This window comes from Gobio gobio (genome assembly GCF_949357685.1).
Source record: "Gobio gobio genome assembly, chromosome: 20".
NCBI lineage: Eukaryota > Metazoa > Chordata > Actinopteri > Cypriniformes > Gobionidae > Gobio > Gobio gobio.
In genome coordinates, this window is record NC_137113.1 from 15521143 (window position 1) to 15534427 (window position 13285).

The window sequence follows — 13285 nt, forward strand, 5'->3', positions numbered from 1 at the left end:
GTGATTGGCTGATTAGATATTTGAGTTAACAAGCAGTTGAATAGGTGTACCTAATACACCTATTCCTGCCTAAAGTGGCCGCTTAGTGTATATGGAATGCATTATCTGTTTGAAATGCATTTAGAAATCATTTTAAAAGTATGACACATCATAAACATTGCATAAATTGTTGCGTGACATAACTAGCTATGGACATGCATTAGTTATTAAAATATTCTTTTAAGTATTTTATCATTCTCATGCTTGATAAGATTTTTTAAATTCCCCTAATATTAATTTAAATTCAAAGAATCATACACTTTATTAACTGATAATGAAGTATCTTGTTTTATCATATTTCCTGGCCCGCTCATAGGTGCTGTGCTGTGTGGATAAGCAGGGCATTCTGTCCTGGCCCAATCCTAGTCCTGAGACTGTGCTGTTCTTTAGCGGACGAGTAGAGCCACCTCATGACAGCCAGGATGACCTCAGAGACGACCTGTCAGTCAACTCCCTCTGCAGGACAGAGGGCGAGGAAGAACGAGATGAGGTACTACTGATGGCTAGACTGAAGCATCATAATTACAATTTTAATTATGATCATTTGAAATAAGTTTCTTCAGAACTTTTGAAAATATATAATTATACTGGATAGGGATGGTCTTGAATAAGTTGTTATTTTAGCGTCTGTTTTGTCTCCCTTCAGACTGTTTGTGTGTGTGTGTTTTTTCTGTATAGCCTCAGGAAGGTGAAGCTCTGCTGTGTTTACAAGCATTTGAACCCTCCCTTCACATGGCCGAGCAGGAACCCAGTGAGACGTCACATGACACCGCCCGTTCCTCGGACACTCAACGCCAGCGACGAGGACCCCAAACCACCCGTTCCAAACACCCATCGGGCTCCAACGTCAGTTTCAGCCATGACACTGAGGGTGGAGATGACATTGCTCAGGTAGGACTACACCTGCACAGCTAGTTTAGGTTATGACTATACATTTGCGTTCATGTGTTTTGTGTATGCCTCTATTTCCAGACATGCGGTGTGGGTGATGATCTGTGTGAAGCAGACGATTTTGTGTGTGACTATCATCTGGAGATGTTGAGCCTGTCCCAGGATCAGCAGAATCCCGTCAGCATCCTGTTTGATGACTCCGGTTGGCAGAATCACCTGCCCTCTTTGAAGCCCCTTGGCCTGAACATCCTGTTGAACCTGTGTAATGTCACCGTCACCCAGCAGCTCTGCCGATTCTCAGATCACCTGTCCAACCTTGCACTGCAGGAATGCCATGGGGCAGTTCTACCCGTTCACGTTCCTTGGGGCCTCTGTGAACTATCTCGCCTTATAGGTAAATGTGAGAGGTTAATAAGCATGCATGTCAGGGTTTATATTTGAGAAATACTTGGTACAAATTGTTGTTTTTGGAACTATTGCTTATTGGCAAAAAAAAATAAAAAATATATATATATATATATATATGGGGACACTATACTGTAACAAGCACCGTCCTTTGGATGAGACGTTAAACCGAGGTCCTGACTCTCTGTGGTCATTAAATATCCCAGGATGTCCATCGATAAAGAGTAGGGGTGTAACCCCGGCATCCTGGCCAAATTTGCCCATTGGCCTCTGTCCATCATGGCCTCCTAATCATCCCCATATATATACGATTGGCTTCATCACTTTCTCCTCTCCACCAATCAGCTGGTGTGTGGTGGGCGTTCTGGCACAATATGGCTGCCGTCGCATCATCCAGGCGGATGCTGCTCATTGGTGGTGGTTGAGGGATTCACCCCTTCCATGTAAAGCGCTTTGAGCGCTATATAAATGTAACAAATTAGATATATATATAATATAATATAATATAATATAATATAATATAATATAATATAATATAATATAATAATATAATATAATATAATATAATATAATATAATATAATATAATATAATATAATATAATATAATATAATATAATATAATAAATATAATTAATATAGAACAACAATCTGCACTTGGGACTTTCTTCATTGTGTACTCCTTTAGCCTCTCTGGGCCACCCCGTCCCAAGATATAACATCACAAACAACATTTTTGAACCCATTCAATATAGAAATTTTAATTTCTACAAGTGAATATAGGCCATAACATTATAATGTACTGTATAAAAAAATGCATTATTACATTAAATTATTAGTGTTGTGATAGATAGACTAAGTGAGTGATAGCTGGTGGTAATGGCAATTTAAATGTAAAAGTATTTTTAAATACTTTTACAATTAAATATCCAGTATCAACCAATATTGATCGATAGAAAAAAAAATCTAATATTGGCCAATATGGACATGGATGCACAATATATGGAATGTTGTGCATACCTAATTATTGATCAACATCTAGTCTAGCAGTGCTTTTAGTCAATAGTAATGTTAGATTTACTGTTGTATCTTCACATACTTTAATTAGACCCTTCTTAAGAATGCGTGGTTGTTCTTTCCTGTTCTGTTCTATGTCAGGTTTCACTCCGGGGGCGAGGGAACTGTTTAAGCATGAGAATCATCTGGCTCTGTACCAGCTCCCTTCAGGAGAGAAGGCCAAAGAATCTGCCCCTCGACGCCTCCAGCACTTCACTAAACGCCAGCCCCCCATCAGTCACCTCATCAGTCTGTTTGTTAGGGACAGCACTACCAGTACGGTCCTTTTTTCTGTCCCACTTCCTGTTTGTGCTTGGTGGTTTGTTTAGTCACTGACCTTTGCCCTTTGAACTCTCTTCAGATAATGTACAGATGCTCTCCCACGGCTCGGCCGACCTCATCCTGGAAGCCTGCACAGATTTCTGGGACGGCGCGGACATCTATCCGTTGTCTGGCTCTGATAGGTCAGAGACACCAATTAAAAGACTGACACTAGTCGTTCAGTTTTCTTAAAATGCAGAGTGGAGAATTTTGTTTCTGTACTGAAGTACTGGTGTTATGTCCCATAGGAAAAAGGTTCTAGATTTCTACCAACGTGCCTGTCTGTCCGGATATTGTTCTGCATTTGCCTATAAGCCTATGCAGGTGGCATTGTCTGAGCAGCTCAATGGAAAGTGTGTGGAGCTGGCTCCAGGCCCCTCACTCTTTTCTGGGGTAGAGCTTCCCAGTACCACCCCCATCAAACACGGCAGCCGCAGGAACAGCTGGAGCTCTGATGGTGAGAGACATGTTCTGTTCAGCTCTCAATCTGAACAGTAGAGTAAAAATATATATATATATATATATATATATCTTGAAATGATTGTTTGTCAATCTATTGATTCATTTATCGATAGATGGATGGATGGATAGATGGATAGATAGACAGAATCATAGATTCATAGAATCATAGATTCATAGATGGATAGAATCATAGATAGATAGAATCATAGATAGATAGAATAATAGATTCATAGATAGATAGAATCATAGATACATAGATAGATAGAACCATAGATAGATAGAATCATAGATAGATAGAATTATAGATACATAGATCGATACGAAAGGGATTGATGGATGGATAAATGAATGGCTAGGTATGTAGGTAGGATGCATACATACATATAAACAACTTGCATGGATCAAACTTACCAACTCTAACATACATATGTACTGTATGTGTTTCAGAGGGTATTGGAGAAAGTTTGGAGAAGGAGGACTGTGTTCAAGCTCTGAGTGGCCAAATCTTCATGGGAATGGTGTCATCCCAGTTCCAGGCCCGACTGGACACTGTACGGCTCATTGAGAACCTGGTGGGAGCCTGTATCCGCTTTGTGTACTTCTCCATGGAGGATGAGCTGCGCAGCAAAGTATGATACTAATGGGAAAACCAACTCCGTGAAAACATGATGCATTTGGAGTGTTGTATTTTATCACCTTTTAATGTTGTCTGCCTGTAGGTGTTCGCAGAGAAGATGGGATTGGAGACGGGCTGGAACTGTCACATCTCTCTGACCCCAAATGGAGATGGTCACTGCGATGGTGCTCCGTCCAGCCCTAGCCAAGCAGGATCTCTACATGATGACCTTTTGCAGGGTAAGTGTGTTTTCCGGCACAGAAAGTTTACCCAATGCGGAATTTATTCAAATGAACCATCATCACTCTGTTCTTAGATTCTCGTGATGATGCAGAGGGCCCACTACTGCCTGAGGATCAGTCAGATCTTGCCAGCTTCCAGCCTACTGACAGTGATGTGCCCAGTTTCTTAGAAGACTGCAACAGAGTAAGCGGTCTACTCCAATAGCATGTTGTCACATCGGACTCTAGTGGCAAATTTACAGTGCAAAGGTGGCACTGAAGCGCTTCAGAAGTGGCATTTAGGTGTCTTTACACAGACTGTTTAATGTTGCTCAGAGGTGACACAACTATATACTTTGATTGGAGGGGCTGAGGTGGGTCAGAACAGGCATCATTTAGTCTGGCTTTAATTTGAACAGGCACAGTGTAGCCTTTATGATCTGTTTTTTGCAGCTGCAAATAATTGGTGCTTTTTCCTCTCTGTTGTTCCGTAGGCCAAACTGCCTCGTGGAATCCATCAGGTTCGTCCTCATTTGAAGAACATAGACAATGTGCCTCTACTGGTGCCCCTGTTCACAGACTGCACCCCTGAAAGTGAGTCAGCCTCAAGACCAGCTTTAAAGTCAACATGAAACAGAAGTTGCAATCATTTTTTATTCCATATTGTGACATATATCCGCTAATTTAGTTTGATAATTGCCGACGTCTCATTTGAGTGAGAGGATGCTGGATTATTGATTATTGGTATTATTGCCCCATCAGAAAAGAGATGTTGTTTCAAAGGGGATGGGGACATTATTTTGATTAAAGATTAGGTACATGAATTTAAGAAAAAATATGATAAACACTGCAATATTCCATATATTGTTGATTTCATGGTGACACCTTGAATTGAAATTTAAAGTTTTGTGTTTTTTAGTCCATGTGTGTTATATGCTAGTGTACTTGCGTTGACCCCTCCAATGTTTGTGTCTCCCAGCAATGTGTGAAATGATGAAGATCATGCAGGAGAACAGAGAGGTGACGTGCTGTTTGGGGAGCTCCGCAAACTTCCGTAACAGCTGCCTTTTCCTGCAGAGCGACATCAGGTGGGTAGCGCACACATCACTGTACACCATAGTTAAATATGACCTATAATCTTATGCTAAGCTACTGTCTAATGAATGGCAATTTTCAAAAAGCTAAAAAGATAGCTTTGAGTTTGTGGTCACTGCATAATTCCCATTATTTCATACTTTTTGATGACTTGAATATTATTAAAAGTGTTTGAGAGTAGGCATGTTCAAATGGATTAGAATCACTCTGTGAATCACTCTGTGTGTTATAGTATCTCCCTGGATCCCCTGTACCCGTCCCGGTGCTCATGGGAGACATTTGGATACGCTGCAGGCTGCGGGCTGAATAAAGACTGTGATGAGCTGTCTCCACTGGGGCTCAGTGCTCAACTCCACAGCCTTGCCTGCTCCGTGTCCTTCCATCAGGGCGAGAGTGTCAGCATGGTCAAACTCATAGAGCAGGTTTGTGGAGCTCTCATATAAACACTCTCTCTGGAACGCTGTTGATCACATGGGAGGAAAAATATACAAGATCACTCAGTGCATTTATCTACACCAGAGGAGCCCAGTCCTGTTCCTGGAGAACTACCTTCCTGCAATGTTCAGCTCCAACCCCTAATTAAGATCTTCAGGATCGCTTGATAATTACAGACAGGTGTGTTGGTTCAGGGTTGGATCTGAACTCTGCAGGTATGTAGCTCTCCAGGAACGGGATTGGGTCTGCACCTCAGGTCTGTACTACCGTTTAAAGGATTGGGGTCAGTATGATTTTTTTTTTTTTATGTTTAAAAAAGGGTCTCTTTATCTCTCTTTGATCAAAATACGGAAATACAATTTAAAATTGTTTTCCCTATTTTAATATATTTTCAAATGTAATTTATTCCTGTGATGCCATTACTTCAGTCTTCAGTGTCACGTGATCCTTCAGAAATCATTCTAATATGCTTATTTGTTGCTCAAGAAACATTTCTTCTTATCAATGTTGAAAACAGTTGTCTGCTGCTTAATATTTTTGTAACATAAATGTCTTTACTGTCACTTTTGATCAATTACATTTCTTTAAAAAAAAAAAACAAATCCTTGTGACCCCAAACTTTATGGCAGTGTATTTTTACAATCAAAAAGTTTCTTTGACACGCCCGGGGGGGTTCCCTACAAAAATTTGCATTCCCGGGGCTAAATATCACATAATTGGGGTCGTGTCAACCCGCGGAAACAGTGTTAAAGTAGCCCAATTCTGCCAGAAAATTTAGCTAATCATTGAGCAACACTGCTTCTAGCCACAACTCTTCTTCTCCGTTTTTTGTGTATTTCTGTGGCAGATTACAGCGCCACATACTGGCCTGGTGTGTATACTACATCGTTTTGAGTCGGTTTCAGTGCTCTCGTGTGTACGCAGATATTTCTTGAAACGAGGGGAAAAAAAGATCTGATAGGGAAAGCTCTGGCTTCGTGTGGACAGGGCCTTAATACTGCATCATGCTAACCACTGCATCACAGCTCATGCTGAAAAAATTTCAATATACTGAAAATAATTATGATTAGTACTAGTCCCATTTCCCCATCATAATTAGACAATGCCTAATAAAATAAAAAAAAGAGTATAATTGAATCTGAGTGCTGTTTCTGATGTATCTTCAGGCGAGACACACTACCTACGGCATTCGCAAGTGCTTCCTGTTCCTACTGCAGTGTCAGCTGACACTAGTCCTCATTCAGGTGAGAAAACACACAGGTCTGTTTTGGACACAGTAGTGTGTCTTATGTACAGGATACATTCCTTATATTTGTACATATTTGATGTTTTGGTTGTGTAGTTCCTGGCCTGCCTTATTCAGCTGCCTCCTCCCATGAACATCACAGATATACTGTGGCTTTCCTGCTTCTGTTACCCTCTGCTAAGGTAATGGAGAAGCTACATGTTGCATATTAAAACTGTGTCAGATCTGTGATTTATAAATATATATTTTGGCATTCACAGCGTTTCATTCCTGGGAAAACCTCCTGACAGTTCAGTGATGACAGTCGCTACTGGAAAGAATCTGGACTCCATACCACGCAAGGTCAGTCATGAGACCACACAGTGCACCCGATTTAAACTGCAAACTATTGAAACAATCTTGACACACATGTGCATTCATGTTATGTTTTTCTCCCTCCCACAGACCCAGCACTACTTCCTGGGCTGGTTCCTGTTGAAGTTCGGTCTGACGATGTTGGCCTATTTAGTCGGCTTTGGGTTTTCTCTTCAGATACTGTGTGATACTAGAGCAGCTAACCTCACCAAAACAGATAACAACACCATCACCTGCACGCACATACTCACATCCAGGTACACACACACTTATATGTCATTTTTTCTGTGTTTAGATTATATGAATTAGTTATAATTAGAGTTCTAATCAATAATTCATTTATTAAGCTCCCAGGATGCCCCGCAGTGGTTTGGTGAATTGTCCAATGGGCTGCTTCTGATTCAGAAGATCATGGCAGGGTTTCTAGCTTTACACACAGGTGACTTTAATAAAAGACACTGCCTCATTTGCATAATTACTAGATGGTCACATGATCCATTTATAGTCATGTTATTTATTATTTCTCTCGCTCTCTTCCAGTGGTCATCTCTCTGAGTTATGTGCACCGTTCAAAACCCGTCTGGAGGAAGAACCCATTCAGTAACACATGGTGGTGTCTCACAGTGCCTGTGGTGTGAGTGTTTCGTGTAGAGAATATTTTTTTATTAGCCGAGCAATTTGTGAAAGTAAAATGTTTTTTTAAATTTGATATTTTCACTTCCCTGGGATCATTTAAATGCACTAATGGATTTTCTTCTCTCCCCCTCGCAGGTTGTTGGGACAGGTGGTGCAGGCTGTGATAGATTATCATTTGTGGCAGAACAGGAGTACAGAAGTGGTCTTCACTCTACATCATATTCCCCTGTATGTCTGGCTGATAGTCTCTCTGTCCATCGTACTTGTGGTGCTAATCAATGAAGCAGTAAAACTGCATGAAATCAGGTAAGATGATAAATTGCTTTAATGTAGAGGGTATCAATGATAATTCAGTCATCATTTATTCACCCTTTATGTCTCTCATCTGCGCTATTTCATACAATGAATGCATATTATGACCAAAGGTCATAATGTAAAGAAAAAAAAACCCATTTAAGTACCATAAAATTGGTCCAAACAACTTAATTGTGACCCTGGACCACAAAACCAGTCATAAGTCACACGGGTATATTTGTGGCTATAGCCAACAATGCATTGTATGGGTCAAAATGATAGATTTTTCTTTTATGTCAAAAATCATTAGGATATTAAGTAAAGATCATGTTCCATGAAGATATTTTGTACATTTCCTACCATAAATATATAAAAATGTATTATTAGTAGTAAAATGCAATGCTAAGGACTTCATTTGGACAACTTTAAAGGCGATTTTCTCATCATTTAGATTTTTTTGCACCCTCAGATTCCAGATTTTCAAATAGTTGTATCTAGGCCAAATATTGTCCTATCCTAACAAACCATACATCAATGAAAATTGTTATTTATTCAACATTTATAAATCTCAATTTCAAAAAATGTACCCTTATTACTGGTTTTATGGTCCAGGGTCACATTTAATAAATTCCTAGTTATCTTAAGCTATATGACAGCTTTACGTTAGCAAGATAAGATTTATTTTTTAATTCCTTTTAAATAAAAAACATTTCAGTAAAGACACATTAAATTGATCAAAAGTGACAGTAAATATATTTAGAATGTTATCAAAGATTTCTATTTCAAATGAATGCTGTTCTATTGAGATTTCTATTAATCACAGAATCCTGAAAAATAAAATGTATCATGGTTTCCACAAATATATTTAAGCAACACAACTTTAACGCTGATAATAAGAATGATTTCTGAAGGATCATGTGACACTGAAAGTGTTATTCTCCTTCAACATAGCTCTGAAATCTTGCCGTGTCATGTTCAGTTCACAAATTGCACATTTCATTAGTCAAAAATCAGCATTTGGCAAACACAATATGTGAATAAAATCGCGTTTCCCATCCCATGAAAATAAATTCAGCACTTCTGGTGAAACTAGTGCAAAATGGAAATGAACTTTGTAACCACTGAGGAAGCCACTGTGGCTCTTTTATTAAATGTAATCAGTTACTAAACTTAATGTTTACTGGCAGTCGCTGACATATAGCTTATGACTGGAGTCTTCATTCAGTATTTGATTCCATATTCATTTATGAACGTGTCTTTGTCGATTTCAGTCAAACTTTAAATGAGGCTAAATTTAGCCTACATAAAGCAGTAATCATTTAACCCACAGCTAGATTTTGATAACCAGTAGACTATGGCTCTGATTTCAGGGTACGAGTGCGTTACCAGAAGAGACAGAAGCTTCAGTTTGAGACTAAGCTGGGAATGAACTCTCCGTTCTGACCTGCGTCTGTACAGGACGGAATGATCGTAGTCTTCAGCATCATGTTCATTTCTGTGGTAGAGAAGATCAAGTCTCCTTTGGATTTCCTTCAGCTGATCTCTTCCTGCAACACCTCCAATGGGCGGAAGGCTATTTCTTCCGTCAACGCCACTGAGGGCTGCGTTTTTAAGCAGTGTGATCTTAGATTCAATCTTTACGGAGGAAAGCCTAAATCAATGTTTGAGGGATGTTCACCTGCATGCTGCTTTGGTTTGGACAGGGTCATTTATTAGAGGGATTATTTTCCAATGAGGCCATTCCTTTATCCCCCTCGAAACCTCGAACTAATGCACGATATAGCAAATGTATACCAAACTATACAATGGAGGGCTAAATTAGCATGATTTTCTTTTCTTCTCTATTTTTAGCATTTTTATTAGCTGTTGTGAAACGGGGATTTAATTGATTTTTCGTTTCTGTTTCAAACACGAGACAATTGACCGCTCATGTGATGAGCTTTAGCTGTAGATTCTCTGTGTTCTGTATTTCTGCCGTCACTCTGCTGAGAGGTTTCGTGCAGTTCATTTCATAAGAGCTTGTTGAAGCCTGTTTTAACAGGTTATAATGTGAATGTCATCGCCTCAACTTACCTCATTTTCAGAGGGGAAATATTTCATTCTGTTTTATTTTTGTGATTTATGATGCACACGTGAATTAATTTACAAAAATATATATGCCAGAGCAACTTCACCGAGAAGCTTTGCTTCCAAAATCAAACGCAGCCAGTCAGTGTGAGACTGTGCGCAAACTCATTTACTTGCTTACCTGGAATCAGTCAGGCTTGACATTTCTTTTACAAATCGATGAAATGGCTGGAATCTTTTTTTTTTTGTCGTCTTTTAAACTCTATTTTTAGTTCAAAACACATCATTTTAATCAGGCAAAGCACAAGCTTTCCAGCTAATGAAAGAATGTTCCAACTCGCATTGTTCTCATTCTGTCTACAGAGACATTTGAAATGTTTTTACATATGTGATTGTCAGCCAGAATGCACTGAAATTTTTGGGATACATTTGCATGCCAGACGACAAAATCACCTTTTCATTTATTTCTGATGTTCTGTAAAGAATATATCTAACTCTGGATGGGGTCGGGTCTCATTTTAATTTAATATTTTTGTAATTATTTTGTCCAGAGAATTCAGTGTTTACTGGTAAAGAGGGATGTTCAATTTTGATTGTGTTCTACCTCTTGCTGATTGCCTCACGATGAATAATTCTAGGCAATTTCATTATTCTAATTTATCAAGTTGGCCTGCAGCTATGGAGTATAAGGGGCTCACTTAGCGTCACGAGAAAAAAAAAAAGAAGAAAAAAATGTATTGAAATGTATTTTCTGACAGTGACCAGCTAATCTTCAAATTACCAGCATTTTCTTTTTTTCCCCAACACTAGTGCAATCCTCCAACTTATAACCTGAAACCTCTGGCTTACCATAGGCTCATTAGAATTTAAACGGATAGTTCACCCAAAAATGAAAATTGTCATCATTTATGCACCCTCATGTCTTGTTTGACTTGAATTGTTCTCCGTAATGTAAAAGGAAATGTTTTGTAGAACGTGTCAACCGTTTTATCCATATTTTGAAGGTCAGTGGTATTCAAAACTGCTTTTGGCCGCATTGACTTTTGTTGTAAGGATGAGAAAAAAATCTATTTTTATGTTCCACAGAAGAAAGAAAATCATTCATGTTCGCGATGACATGAGGGTGAAAACTTTCCTTGGTTTTTTAATTGACGTGCATTTGAATTGTTAGGTGAACTGTCCCTTTAAGTTGCTGCTAAGTCCTGTATAAGTGGCAGATCTTAAAATGACTGATGTGCACAGGTATCTTGGGACCTTTAGAACCTTTTGTCAAAACTCCGTATTTTCTGAAGAAGCTGCCTTTCCTATGAGCCACAGTCTCTCCCCTTTTCTACGTAATGAACCGAAAGATGTCTTAACTTGCTGATTTCCTTTCAGTCCCTGTTTTGCTGTTTTGAGTTTAGATCACAAATGCATACTGTTAACCTCTAATCTAATGTGGTATTTATTTTGAAAGGATCACACATGTCTGTACATCTTAACAGCAAATGATTGCAACCTAACCGCCTTTTTCATAACGCAGAGATTGTCATAGGCACTGAATATTCATAAGAGTACGTAGTGCATTTTTGCAATGCATGTTACATGTTTTCTTGCTCATTTAACAGGAAGGCAGGTCTTATGATGTGTTTAGAGGTTACATAACTGTTGCTGTGGTTCGATGTTTACGCCACAAGGCTGCTCAGCACCGTGGCTGTGTAACTTAAATCAAAAACAAGTCCAGAGGCTCTGAATTGGTGCTGAATTAGTGATATAACAATATGTACAATTAAGAATTTTTTAAAAACAAATCACCTTAGAGAAATTAGTTTCAGTAAGCACTGATCTGTTATGTACAAACTGTTGTAGTAACAGGAAAAATGTTTTGGGATGTTTGTACAGTTAACTTTTTTGTAATTGTTTTTGAACTTTTCTCTTTTCACTTATTTCCTGATGTATGCATGATAGAGACCATTAAAATGCAAGGGTTTCTTGATATATTTACTCATCTGCTGAATATTGAATTATGTTGACTCAGTCATGCATGTATTAAAAATGTTGCTGATGCTTTTTCCATCAGTCAGAAAGGCTGTAATCTTTAAGCTAGGAGTGTGGATCAGAACCTCTCTGCAAAATACACGCCTTGGCTAGAACTTACACTGATCGACTCAATATACAGATATATTTGCTATTTATGAATGTTCATAAGATTTATAAATGTTGTACAGTTTGTATTTTTTTAAGATGTCTTTAACATTGATTTTTTCCCCTTCCCTGCAGATTATTTGTGAACCAATGTTATGTTAATAAATATGTTCATTTTAAAACATATGTATGCTTTCATTTTTTTATGTCTTTTGTGATATAATATCACTGATATTGTAATATTTGACTGTCCAGATCCACTCCCCAATTCTCCCAAAATCTGCGTTTTTACATAATGCTCAATGTGAAGATATAGTGGTTCAATTAATGTGCTTTATTACATTTTAGAATGTTTCATATAAACTGAAATTGGGAACATAGATATGTTTATCCTTAGCTCTTAATTATTTTAGCAAGACATTACTCCTTGTGAGAGCAGTATATACATTTTTTAAAAGTCCTTACTCGGCTACTACAACCCCAAATCGGAAAAAGTTGGGACCGTATGGAAAACGCAAAAAAAAAGAAAAAAAAAAGTGATTTCTAAATTTACTTGGACTTGTATTTCATTGCAGACAATATGACCACAAAATATTTCATGTTTTGTCTGGTCAACTTCATGTCATTTGTAAATATGCATCCTTTCCTGTCATTCAGATCTGCAACACATTTAAAAAAAAAAGTTGGGACAGGAGCAATTTAGGGCTAGTAATGAGGTAAAATGGTTAAATAATGATGTGATTTGAAACGTGATGTCAACAGGTGATTGTAATTATGATTTGGTACAAAAGCAGCATCCAAGAAAGGTCTAATCCTTGAAATTCGATGATGTCTCTATGCGGGTAAATAAGGGGAATTTATGTTGGGTATAGAAATGTAGGAAGTGTCAATGGTCCATTTCTGATATAGGTGGCGGTAATGCACGTATTTGTTTGCAATCCGCCGTAAAATAAGAAGAAGAAGAAGAAGGTCTAATCCTTTAGGAGCAAAGATGGGCCGAGGATCGCCAGTTTGCCAACAAATAC

General features: G+C 38.4%; 1 protein-coding gene across 2 annotated transcripts in view; it reads left to right on the forward strand.

The window, feature by feature from the left end:
* tmem94 (transmembrane protein 94) overlaps positions 1–12438 on the forward strand; it is a 37943-nt gene extending 25505 nt beyond the window's left edge. For both annotated transcript variants that reach the window (XM_079845938.1, XM_079845939.1), the window contains 20 exons: positions 356–529; positions 718–930; positions 1012–1324; positions 2492–2665; positions 2751–2853; positions 2959–3167; positions 3620–3801; positions 3892–4027; positions 4105–4214; positions 4504–4603; positions 4989–5097; positions 5337–5526; positions 6706–6783; positions 6882–6967; positions 7046–7127; positions 7230–7396; positions 7487–7578; positions 7680–7773; positions 7911–8081; positions 9440–12438. In XM_079845938.1, the coding sequence (XP_079702064.1) occupies positions 356–529; positions 718–930; positions 1012–1324; positions 2492–2665; positions 2751–2853; positions 2959–3167; positions 3620–3801; positions 3892–4027; positions 4105–4214; positions 4504–4603; positions 4989–5097; positions 5337–5526; positions 6706–6783; positions 6882–6967; positions 7046–7127; positions 7230–7396; positions 7487–7578; positions 7680–7773; positions 7911–8081; positions 9440–9512 (2856 nt within the window). In that variant the 3' untranslated portion in view covers positions 9513–12438. The remainder of the gene's footprint in view (positions 1–355; positions 530–717; positions 931–1011; positions 1325–2491; positions 2666–2750; positions 2854–2958; positions 3168–3619; positions 3802–3891; positions 4028–4104; positions 4215–4503; positions 4604–4988; positions 5098–5336; positions 5527–6705; positions 6784–6881; positions 6968–7045; positions 7128–7229; positions 7397–7486; positions 7579–7679; positions 7774–7910; positions 8082–9439) is intronic.
* Positions 12439–13285: the final 847 nt, after the last annotated feature.